This window comes from Penaeus chinensis, chromosome 24 (assembly GCF_019202785.1).
Source record: "Penaeus chinensis breed Huanghai No. 1 chromosome 24, ASM1920278v2, whole genome shotgun sequence".
Lineage (NCBI taxonomy): Eukaryota > Metazoa > Arthropoda > Malacostraca > Decapoda > Penaeidae > Penaeus > Penaeus chinensis.
Genome location: NC_061842.1, coordinates 16153391 through 16165890, shown reverse-complemented (window position 1 = coordinate 16165890; position 12500 = coordinate 16153391). Strand labels below are relative to the sequence as shown.

General features: G+C 46.6%; 1 protein-coding gene across 5 annotated transcripts in view; it reads left to right on the top strand.

Moving 5' to 3' along the window:
- The window catches only part of LOC125037772 (RNA binding protein fox-1 homolog 3-like), a 610880-nt gene that overhangs the window by 566540 nt on the left and 31840 nt on the right, over positions 1 to 12500 (top strand). The window contains exon 1 of one of the 5 annotated variants that reach the window (XM_047630974.1): positions 8490 to 8620. The exons of 3 other annotated variants lie outside the window; for them this stretch is intronic. In XM_047630974.1, coding sequence (XP_047486930.1) covers positions 8597 to 8620 — 24 coding nt within the window. In that variant the 5' untranslated portion in view covers positions 8490 to 8596. Of the gene's footprint in view, positions 1 to 8489; positions 8621 to 12500 lie in introns of those variants that run through there. One more of the 5 variants, XM_047630976.1, reaches the window with a different exon arrangement.

The following is a 12500-nucleotide window of genomic DNA, read 5'->3' as shown; positions in this document are numbered from 1 at the left end:
AAGACGAAAATGGGAGCGGAGAGAATGAGCAGAAGAGGGAGAGAGGAGAGGGATAAAAAGATACAAAGAAGGGGAGGGAGAACAAGAAGGAAAAAAGGAGAATGTTGCAAAGAGAGATGGAAGAGAGAGATTGAAAGAGGAAGATACGGAGTCGGAGGGATGTTGGCGTACGGTTTTGTCACACGACACCGGAGATGGTAATCAGTCGTAAAGACGGTGCCGTGTTGCATCTGTTATAGCGGGGTTGTGCAGCGCCTCAAACATAATTACTTTTCCATCCAAAGCGAGGAAGTGGCACTTGAGGAGGGTGGCATTTTTATGGTTGGCTTCCCGCTTCGCCGGACCTAAGTCTTAGGATTGTAGTTTTGTGTTTAGAAATCGAGTGTGAGGAGATTCTCGAAGGTTCATTATATCAAACGAACAAACGGTTTGTAATGTTTTGTGATGATGGTGGTTAGAAAACATCTTGGAATTAACTGAAAAGCGAAAACAAAAGCTTAGCGTGACTGCAAATATCCGACGTCCTGCCGCTGTGGTATGTGGTATATACCAAGTGAAAGTGATATGCTTGTGGGCAAAACTTGATGTACTCGCCATTTGGTCAGTAATCCGGTGCTGATCCGTGCCGTTGCTGTGGACGAGTAAATGCGGATATGCTGTCGTAGCAACAGCTGATCGCAGGGGTTCAGATTATCGCCATCTTCTAACACAAGTGTTTTTTGTTTGCTCCTGTTACTCTAAATATCAAAGGTTAGGAGTCTGGAGTTTTACCCGGGTAAAAACTCTATCCCCAGGACCAGTACAATACATGGACTCGACAAATACACAGCACAAGTGTTGGCGTTCATAAACCCGATACTGTGGATGTGATCAGGTGTCGTGGTTCATTGTGAAACCTGTCCTTTGCGGCGAGCCCCAGGATCCCCATCGCCGAGGATTAGTACATATATCCTCCCAGGGACGCCATTGATACTCACGAGCGTGGGCGGAGGACATCACAGGACTGACGGACTGACACAAGATTGCATATGAGCATAATCTGAAGAAAATACGGCGTGATTTTCCTCTCACGTGTTTAAGAATAGGCGAGCATGGGCTGCGCGAGCCTTATTTTGATCACGTTACGGGGCTGGGATACCCAAGCCGATTCACGCACCACAAACCGGTGGAAGGTACCCTTCACAGGCCTGTTGAAAGGCATTCGGGCTTCCTCCCATTCTAACTAAGGGCGCTTCGGTTTGGTCGCGAGGCTTACTCTTATAAGATCCAACATTCTTTTTTTTTTCGTTCCGCTTTGTGGCCCTCTCGCCACTTATCTCATCAGTTCACCCAATTATTTGTTTTATCTTTCCTTCCTCTACTTCCAACCATCCCTACTCAGCTTTGCCACCTCTTTCCTGGTATCCCCAACACTCGCATTTGTTATCATCAACAGCTGGGCGTCCCCATTTGCTGAGAGCCCTGTCGCTCCCCTTTCCCAGTCCCATACCCTCCCTCTCCCTTCTCTAGTCCCCTCCCCCTCCCCCATCCCTTCTCTAGTCCCCTCCCCCTCCCCCATCCCTTCTCGAGCCCTTCCCCTATACCGCTTGGTCTACTATTTTTTTTTAAGAGGAAACAGGTGTCAAGTCTTGGCATCGGCTACCAAGTTGCCATTATTTTTTATCAAAATATGTGGATTCGGGCGACGGATTCTTGAAGCGATCGTCCCGAAGACACGTGGCTCTTGGGGAAAACACACACACAGAAAAACGGTGGATGTGAAGCGAATGGTGATAAGGATGGGAATGGTGAAAACAATGCTAGGTAAACAAAGACAGACAGTGAGACAGGAAGAGACAGATAGAGACATAGACAGATAAAGACAGGTACAGATAGAGACAGACATAAATAAAACCTGACAGAGAGATAGAGACAGCGAAGCAGAAAAGGGAGTTATTGATTTTTCCCATTCCTTTTTTGCGGAGGTGGGGGGGGGGGGCTGTTGTGAAAATTCTCGTTGTCAAGGATAGTATGGTGCCTTTATTTTACGTTACTGGGATAAATATGAGCGACGTGTTTTTTTCCGAGTTGATTTAGTACGCCAGGTTTTTGTTTTATTTCATATAGTTAATTCATAGAATGCGAAACACTTTATTACTACTCTACTCGCTAATTTGCTCTTCAGTGTCATCGTCAGTGCCACTTTTGTTGTGCACTTCCATACTCATTCGTCCTTGTTGTGCAGAGCTGGTGTGCGTGCTTGTGTGTGTTGCTCAATCGCTTTGTCTTTATAAGAGACGCAAGATTATAATGAATCATAATATGCTCTTCTCTCGCACAATTTTGTTCCAAATTTGCCTCTCGGAAGGATCATTTATGAACAACTTCGGACAAAATATGTAAATGTAAATGAAGATACTGGCATCAACGCTGTCACTTAATCTGATGAGTTGAGTTTCACAACAAGTCTCAACGTTTGTTTATTTGCCAGCCACCGTGGGAAAGGGGATGATGGTTCCCGAGGAGTGGTTATGCCATATTGGTAACGCTGGAGACAGTGGGGTTTACGAGGATGAGGAGGAAAATGAGGGGGAGAATAGGAAAGGATGTGTGAGCTGTCTTTTAATTGAGAGAAACCAATTCAGTGTGTGTCTGTGGGAATTGTTAAGGCAAAGGACTGACAGACAAGAGACGGAGGAACTCAGACTTGAAACTGTGGATAAACCTTCCAGAATGAAGCATATTAAGACCAAATAAAAAACAAAGACACAGATTTCAGACAGGAGTAGTAGCATAGGAAAAACAAACAAATCAATTCCAGACTGATTCTACGTATAGTGCAAACATAGGGACTGCAGACGGCGTAGTCATAGAGACGGAAACAGAGAAACCAAGGTATTGATACACTTTTTTGAAAATATTGCACGCACCCGACTGTTGAATTCTCCGGGCCCACACGAATGTCCAAGGACATGTCGTCCACTTCACAGCGTCACACTTATGTGGTGAATAAAACGACCAGAACAAAATCTTGTATTTTCTTAGCCTCTGTGTGAACTGTAGCATATTCTTATTTAAAACAGTGCATTAGGATTGTGACCCTAACACGGATAACTTGTGGCCTTGTGCAGTCTAGCAGAAAGGTCAGAATTTGGTTGCTGTTGTTTTTCCCTCGAAACTGACTATGGGCGTGGGGCGATCGTTTATTTTGCAAAACTAGTTTAATCCAATCGAAGTCCGACCATGCAGCGGAGGACAGGCCCCCGTGGTGGGTGTTGTGTAGGAGTGGGAGAGCGGAGTGATGATGGCGTGTGCTGGGGCGTGTCCTGGGCTAGCGGCTGGCATGCGGCGGCGATGGCCCTCGGTGCTCGACCAGGTGCACCTTGTGTAGGTGGGCCAGGTTCGATACCAAATCTGCAGCTACCTGTCCTGCACGGGGAGCGGAACAGTGGTTCCACTCCGCACTGCCAAGGTGCCCGAAGGGAAGGTCGTGCCAGTGCTCATGTTTTGGAAAGGGCGTGTTAGCGCTGTTGTCAGTGCGCCTTAGCACGAAGTACGAGATGGGGAATTAGGCATTCAGCTCCAGTTTATTATGTTTTTTTTTTCTTAATCCTTTGCCAGGTGTGTTAAAAATTGGTTGCTCTGGCGATCAAGACGGGGCGAATATTGGTCCAGGCAATTAGCCTGCACATACAGGTCAGATGAAGAGCATACATTCCAGTCATTGGCGTGTCGCTGAAGTTGCCTGGTCGTTGCATTTTACTCGCTTCTATTTATATTGTATGCAGTTCCAGTATTCAATTAAAATTTTAAACGCTTCACAGCTATAGTATGTCTTGCTCTTTACTCCAGCACCTGTTCAGTACTGTATATTTTATAGGAATGATCCCTGCATTGCCGGCATCCAAGTTCCTGAATAACGTCAAGCATTTCCGTGTAATGAACTCCGAGTCACTCCATTTTACACAGATTAGCTGTTCAAATGTGACAGCCATTATGATGGCAGGATGACGCGGCCAGGTGTATAGAGCTCGGAGCCAACCCAGGTGGTCAGTTTATTGGTGCAGAGTGTGGCCCGCCTGGCGTGGGTCGGCCTGATATCTGGGACAAGGTGAGCCAGTGTGGTGCAGGTGGTGCGGCTGAGGGGGGAGGGCGTGGGGTATGTGTAGGGGGAGTAAGGGCAGGGACGAGATGCTTGCTTGCTTGTACACCTCTTCCTTGCCTTGTCGCATTTTTTACATAATTGTTATGTCCCCTGTCTTGAGCCATGGGTCACTGTCCTCGAGATTAGACAAACACGCTGTGTGCAACATTAACTGCCACATGTTGCGCACGGGCAAATGACTCACTTTGTGGCGTCTTGACTCCAGGGAAGTAATGACAAGGGCTCCAGACTAAGTCTTGATGCGAGGAGGAACTGGAGGCGCCACCAGAAGACAGCTGAGCCACGAAAGATCTACTGTCCCCGCCTGCTTCTCTGCCTTTCGCCCGCCCACTCGACATTCCAAAGCAGCTTTCTTTGTGACCACACTTCAGAATATCGAAAATGCAGGCAGGCCCGGCGCCGCTCGCCACGTGTTTATTGGCATCGCTGGGAGCAGGGTGGCGGGCGCGTTCCGTAGTGGCGCGCGCACCCCAGCCGACCGCGAGCCACGCTGGCCACATTCTTCGCTCCTCTTTGCATTTCCCGCCGGAAGGACATTGAGTACTCGGCCACCCTTTGTTGATGCGGCGCGTCAGGGCTCAGGGGCGAGGCTGCATTATGAGAGCCCGAGCAAGTGACGCCGCATTAATATCGCTGATGTGATTTATGTCCGGGGCGATAGCAGTCGCTATGAGAAACGAGCCTGAATCACAGCATCCAAGATTGACTGCGGCGGCAGGAGTTGCCAAAGTAGATGGTGTGGTTCCGACAGTGACGAGGCCAATAGAATTGTGAGTTCAAGCCGAAGCGGCGATCGAAAACAAGGCCATGATTGCAATAGTTCGGATGATTGTGCTTTAGTGTGGCGGTTGCAACCATACATACAGTCAAAGTTGTGCTTAATGAGAATTGCATTTCGGTGCTGGCCACTGATTCCGACGATGGAAAGCAGATCGCTTATTAAGCCGATGATTGTTGTTGCTCCGTCATGCTACCGATTGTAGTTATAACAATATAGAAAGTAACCTCTCGGGTATCATGTTCGTTTCTTTGATAGCGGGTAATGTAACAGCATTCTCTCATTATACATTTTGACTTTATGAATCTTGTTATTCATTAGAATAACAAGATTCATGTTTATTTTGAATCATGCTGTATTTTATCTGATACATCCATAGAGTATATCGCCACTCGTGTCAAATGGTAATATAATAGATAGCAATATCAATTTAGGGTTTAGAGACATATCTAACTCCAACATAGATTTACCTTATCAGCAACATCTTATAAGTGATGTTTTGGTAGTGGTTGTGATTGTAGAATATCGAGCTGCCCATAATGATTAACACTGTTATGGATAGTGACAAGCCAAGAGTAGTTATACTAAAGAGATTTATTTATTTTGTGTATATTAACCATCTCTCTCTCTTTCCAGGTACGTACCAAACGCCATGGTGAAGTATCGGTGAGCTTCTGTAAGTGACGGGACGACGTCGTCTGTCATTGCAGGGTCAGAGGTCATCACCCTTGACACTTCTGCGCTCGTATGGGGAGTGTGTCGTATGTTGCGTGCGTATGTCTGCATGCATGTGCGCGTCTAAGTACGCATCCGCGCGTACGTGTTTAGGCATTTAATTACTTCATTCGTCACGTAACTCATTAAAAAATAACACGTCCTCTCCAGCTGTCCTTTACAGAATTCGCTTTGATTTAATACATTTTGTTACACATCATTTCAAAATATTCTTCAAATATACTTCAAGGAAGCACGTAGATGAAATCACCTCTTAGACGCCGATTTCGCAATTGCAAAAGGCGTCTCTCGTACGTTGTAAATAAAACCCACCCACACTCCTCCATGCCGCCCCGCCCATCTTGCCTTCCTCATTGCTCCGGTATGCAAGACATGTGTGTGATTGTCTGCCTGAGGCCTTGGATGGGGATTTTTTTTTTTTTTTTTTTTTGTAAGTTTGGGGGTTGGGCTGTGAGGTTTGTCTTCAATCTGGAAACGTCTCTTGGTGTTTAATGTTCATCAATTTAGAATTAGTTATTCCTTATCGGCATGGGAGGTGTGAGATACAGACAGAAAATATTGACAATGGAGATGATGATGATGATATATGCAATAATAGAAATGATAATGATACTAGTAATGATGATGATAATGATGGCAGTAATGATAATGATAGTAACGATAATAAGTATAATAGTAATGATCATAATTGTAATAATGTTGTTCATAATACTGATAATAATGCCGATAATAATAATAATAATAATGATGATGATAATCACAATGATAGTAACACTAAGGATTTGTGAATGTGCGACCGTGTGCAGGCTGGGTTTGGGACAGATGGGTAAATGTGGAAATTTAAAGAGCGCTGAAAGAGTCGCGAGGAGTGTTTTGGTATGATTGAGAGAGGGGGAAAGTAGAAGTAGGGAGAAAGGGACACGAAGGGAGTGAGGGGAGGAAGTTTGTTTATATATTTATTTGTATAGGGGGAAGGGGGAGGGCTTGTGTAGTGTGTATGTGTGTGTGCGTGTCGAAGCAGCGATGTGCGCGTCCTAGTGCGTGACCTGGCCTCATTATGTATGTATTCCCGCGTGTGAAACAAACTTTGTTCCGTCTCGCCCGGGTGTGTGTGTGCGCCCGACCTCACCTGTGATAAAAGTTCATGCTCATAAAAGCGATATATATATTCTAGAAGGCCTGTCATTAAGTGTGCATTAGCGCTATCAGAGAAAGAGTAAAACAGGCCAACAGTGATATTTTAATGCCATCGATATCGATCTTCTCTCGATCAATCGTAGCGATGTGGCAGTAGTCATTTGGAATCGATGAACGAGTGGTCATTTTTTCTCCTGACGGGCCGATACATCATTGATAACGCTTCGATCTGATGCAGAGTCGGTAGAATGCATTTGGGAAAGACGTGCACTGTTTTTTTTTTTTTTTAGGGATTTCCTAAACATATTGCTCTCCGTCCGTAATTCTCCCAAGTTTAACAATATGTGGGAATTGGGATTTGGGTAGGGGTGGGGGTAGGGGGAGAGTGGAGCGGATGTAGCGAGCTGGCCCACATGTTGAGTGATGTTAATGGGAGGGGGACGGGGGAAAGGGGGGTTGTTTCGCCGCGTGGAACGGGGAATCGACTCGGTGGTGCGCCAGATACGACTCCACGATTCCGAACAGGAAAGTGAAAGATTTGGGTGTCTTTCAAGGAGCACGTTAAGCGCTTGTCCTTGTGTCCCGATAAAACACGTGTAGGCTTAGATCTCATTGCCAGCACTACTTCGCATTCAGTAATGCACCGAAAGGTATCCCGTATCCCAGTCACTTCTCAAAAATTCGGGGTCTGTTGAATAAGCTCCCTTCGCCGCTGGGAAGTGGATGTGGTACTCCCTATAAATAATATATTACATAGTGGCTACACTTGTGCCAGCCGAACCAGCATGACAAATCAACTCTCTATATTTCCGAAAAAAATACATAGTATAACGCGTTCTTCTCGGCCTTTGTTACTGATCTAGCTTGCCGTTATTCCCGTCCCTCCCGAGGACATACACTTTCATACATAAATAATCTTGTATTGACGCAACTCACATTATGACATAAGATCGAATATATTAATATTAATGATACAACTTGGATGACGTCAGCGAGTAGAGTCATTTCGGTGATATGAAAACACGAGATTTTAAAAAGGAATTGTTTATTTGTTGTTTCCGTCCGAATGAATTCCCGCAGTGCATATATTAAATTATGAATGTCATGGCATGACTTAGCCAGTAAATGGAGCTTAATGAATTTGTCGATTCTTGCTTATACACTAGTCCTCTCCTCTATCATTATTCCCTCTTTCAGTTTTGCTTGAAGGAAGGATTGTAAATAGACGGATGAGTGAACGAATCCGTTATTGGCTATCCAATCTAGGTTTAAATGCCTGGGGCTCTGATTAGATTTTTCTATATTTTGATTTTTATCCTTTCCTGTCATAATATGGCTGTGCACAGCCATCCGTGTCTTAAGTGGGATATAATCTCTAAAGAGCCACACCAGCCAAATCGCGTCTTGTATGATTATTTTTGTAGCGTCCGTCTACCCAGAAAAAGTGGCCGAAAGAAAAGTGTGTTTGTGAGGTGTTCGACGGCAAGCGGTAGTGGGTCATTATAGGAGTTAATGATAGGGCCAAATTAGTGTGCTCTGCTCGCGCCGCGAAGGCTAAGGGGGGAGGGGACGAGGAGGGGGCGGGCCGGGACATCCGGTTCTCAGCGCCGTGTCCTGTCCGTCTTCCTGTTCTCTTCTGCCCGAGACAGGAGCCGCAATCCTCAGTCTTCCCCGCCACGGCACACGGGACGTAGCGAGTTGTAGGCGCGAGGTCCGCCAGCGTACAAGTGTCGGCCAGTGTTAGACTCTCGAGTGCCCTCAGAACATTTTTAGTGTTATTTGAAGTGTATCAAGAATCCGAAATGGTAATCAAGATGAAAATCGAGGTATCTTGTGTTGAGTTGTCGTTTTGGTGCAGTGTTTCTGTGGAGTTCAACCAGAGGTGCTCCTCTGTTGTTGTTTAGTCGTTCTTGAAAGGAGCGGAAATGTGCGTCGTCCTCTGTCTTTCGCGGCTTTAAGCATCCTGTTGCATTCTTGTTACACGCGTGGCTTTTAAATCTAATTTCTTGTGTAAAGGATCCGCCGGACGTACTTGTCTAGCTATAAACCGGAATCCAGTAAGTCCGACAGGTTTTGTCCAGTCCCCAACTACGTCACGTGTTTCCCTACTTCGCCTGGCCATGAGCTTTTAAAATTCAGTTTGGTTCACGTAGGAAGGTAGTGGAAGGCGGTGTGTGCTGCGGGCTGAACGAGGGCAGCCGAGCGTGTCCCGGGACGAGGAGGCATTGCGGAACTGATGGAGGAAAATGACAGTTTTAATAATATCGTGGCGGGAACACCTTCCTGGCCATGAGAACCGCCCGACCTTCCTGTCTCGTCTGTTCTAGACTTACTTTGCGCTTCTTCGTTTTTGTCGCCGTATTTAGCGTTGACATTTTCTCCTGCCAGTTCCTGTTCCCGCCTGTAATTTTTGGGTCGCTGAGGAACCGACTGTCTCCGTAATTGTCAAAAAAAGGGTCGAGTAGAAACTGAATATGCGAATCTGCCAACGCATAAGACCCACCATGTTATTACGCCCGAAAGGAACCGCATAATGTTGGAAATTATCTGGAAATTGCATAACGCTATCTGTACCTGGTAACTACGTCGGGCCGATAAGAAGTGTGCACATTTTTGGGGAGGAGGGTAATAAGGGATGTAATTAAAATGTTTTATCAAGCGTCATTCGTGGGTATTCAGAACTCGATTGTGACTTGCAGCAGTGTGTCGAGGCTAGGTGAGTGTTAGGGCGTTGTGTCTCCCGCTTTAGTTGGACGGGTTAGGAGAGCATTCAAGGTCGGGGCGAGGACACGGCTCGCAACGAAACGCTTGCTACAAGATGACCAGAGCCCATAAAAGCCGAACCAGGCGACAATTTTTACCCCATCCACCCCTGAGCTTCTGTAAAGTCACCTTCTGCGTCGGGTTTGCGTGTGCCGGAGAAACGGGCGAGTGACGCGTGACGGGAAGGTTTTCTGGCGTCACAGCATTGGGAATATCCTTGATGTCGAGCAATGGACCCTTTTACCGTCAGGTGCAGGAACCAAAAGAAGAATGTGGTGTTGTGTGGCAAAAAGATGGAGAATGTGCCTCAGGATTCTCTGCTGGAGAAGATCAAGGTTAAGCTCAGTCATAAAGCAACACCCTGAGATTGTGGCGGTAATTATAGATTGGACTTTATATTTGGCCCTGTCGGAGGAGTTCTTGCGAATCGCGAGCCATGATTGTGTGGGTGGAGTGCGGAGTGATACGGCGAGATTTTCGCCTGGTTGTTATTAGCAAAGCAAAGGCAAAACTCGAAAAACCTGGCGAGGCGGTTGTGTACGGCGGCTCCTGCGCGCCTCGCCGCCGCCGCCTTATAAAGAACGGTGGCAATTTAAGGATAATGGCAGCAGGGACCTTCGGCAAGGACATAACTTCGACGTCGGAGCATTGAGCATGGCTTATGGCAGGAAGGTTTGGTAGCAGTTTCTGCCTTGCTGGTCGTGTCGTTGACTCTCCGAATGGAAAAGCTCTGGAGGAAACCGGCAATTGGACGTAGTGGTCGCCCTTGAGGAAACCGCACCTACCAGATGTCGAGGATCAGTGCTCAAGGGCAGGGTTGCCTTGCTGCCGCAGGAACCTGCTCGTGGGTGACCCGCGCCTCCTGCCCCTCTGTGGACATTCTTCTTGGGGAAGCACACCTTGCGGTTATCATCACCATCATCATCGAATTAAATGCCTGGGTACATGTTGGTCCATGTAAGAGATTCTTTACGGAATGGCTGGTCATGTCGACTATAGTGAAAGTTTTTCATTGACAGAATGAAAGTAATGCTAAAGAAAAAGATACTCCAATGACCTAGTGAATGACTTTGCATGAAAACTTGTTTTTAGCGAACAGAAAAACTTGGCGTCTTGTGGCTGCATGATTGTTCGGTTGATTCTCGCGTTACATTTCGTTTTTGGCCATTTTTTTTCCTTGATAATTTGGTTGACGAACATATTACTAAACACAGCAGTGTGTGTTGCATATAGCCTTGAGGTGTTCCAAGTCATGCCAGCTTGGACCTTGGGATGACTAATGCTTGCGATCCCGTGTCTGGTGTATGATTGGCGTTGAATGAGTCAGGCGATCGCTTAACCGGATTGTCTCTCGTTGAAAGGGAAAGAGTCGGGTTTTCAGAACTACGGCAGTGATGGAACCAGTTCGAAGGCCGTGACTCGACAGAGGCAGTCGCAAGGCTGGCGGGGTTCATCTCGGTCGCGGCCCCTGCCCCTTCAGCCTTGCGCTACCTTAATCACGCAGGTGTTGCAGGTGAGATGCTGAGAGCCAGGTCATATGGCAGCAAGTAAGGGCGTGGAAGGGCGCAGCGGTGTCCTTCTACTACATTCCTCGCGGTTTTAAGCAGCATCTCAAGGAGCCTTTGTCCTTCACAAGCTGTGCAGAACGCTTGTCATGTAAATAAATACACGTGACTGAGGCACGTGTAACGGATTGCCATTACGGTTTTATGATGCACTAAATTTAGTCCCGTCTGAATAGCAGTAGACGTCGGTATAAAGATTCGGAAGGTCAGCTAGAGTTATCTTGTTGCTCAACGCGTTCTTAGGGGAAGGGGAAAACAAGGCCAAATGTCTATCGTTTACAAGGCACACGGTATAGTCTACTTTGTTTATAACTATCCCCCTGACCACCTTTCTCACTCGGTGTCAGCATGGCGAATGAGAAAGGCCACGGCTCTTCAGCAAGATGAACCATCCGTAGTATGGGGATGACAAAGACAGCGACAAACAAAACGCAAAAGTAAATAATAAAAAAAATACTCCAAAAGAATTTCGGAAGACAATATCGAGGCAAATATGCAAAACATTGCCCTTGCTTTATTGTTGTCCGGCAGCCTCTCAACATCATATTGAGCCTGCATTCCTTTGGCGTACCAGACAGATACGAACACGAGTGTGCACGTGTATCTGTGCACGAGAGAGAGAGAGAGAGAAAGAGAGAATGTGTAGATGTTTACATATATACACACATACATACGAATATACACATGCACGCAAGTCAAGGCCCTAAGCGCGCGTAGCATAACCAAGAGTTGCCTTGCATAACCAGCGAAATAGTTCACTTTCCCTGTCACTGCCGCGACCTCTCACCTAGTCGTGAGTTGTGTGCTTCGTCATCATTGCGTACGGCATAGTAGTATTTCCCCCTTACTCTCAGCCTCCATTACTACGTCTCGAAGTAATTCTCAGCGTGCGTGGGGACCTCGGCGCTTATGGCATTAGCAGTGTTGGGCGATTGTGTAGAAGCAGTAGCAGAAAAATGAAGGAGCTGTACATTTTTCATGGGTTTACTTTCGCATTCGGTTTAATAGCGAAGTCGAGTCGCGCATCTAAGCGTGTGTGTATTCCGACGTGAAGCCACGTTAGAAGGCGGTTATTTTCCGCATTGTTGCGTAGGAAAGTTAGAAAGTCGGCGGCTGTATTTATCTTGACGTCGGCACGGTACTCCCACCAAGCCCATTTTGTGAACTGTAATCGACATTGTACGTGAATCGACAGGAGAAAGAACAGCCAAGAGAATGAAAAAGGCAATGTTTTCATAGAGAACACATTCATTCGTCCCCAAATGTCGATGAGATACAGTGAGCCCTCTGACCGATGTGGCATTTCTGCCGGAGGCTCTCTTCCCCACGTCACGCAGGGAGGTGGTTGAGGGTTGTTACTCAACTGCGAGTCCAGTGT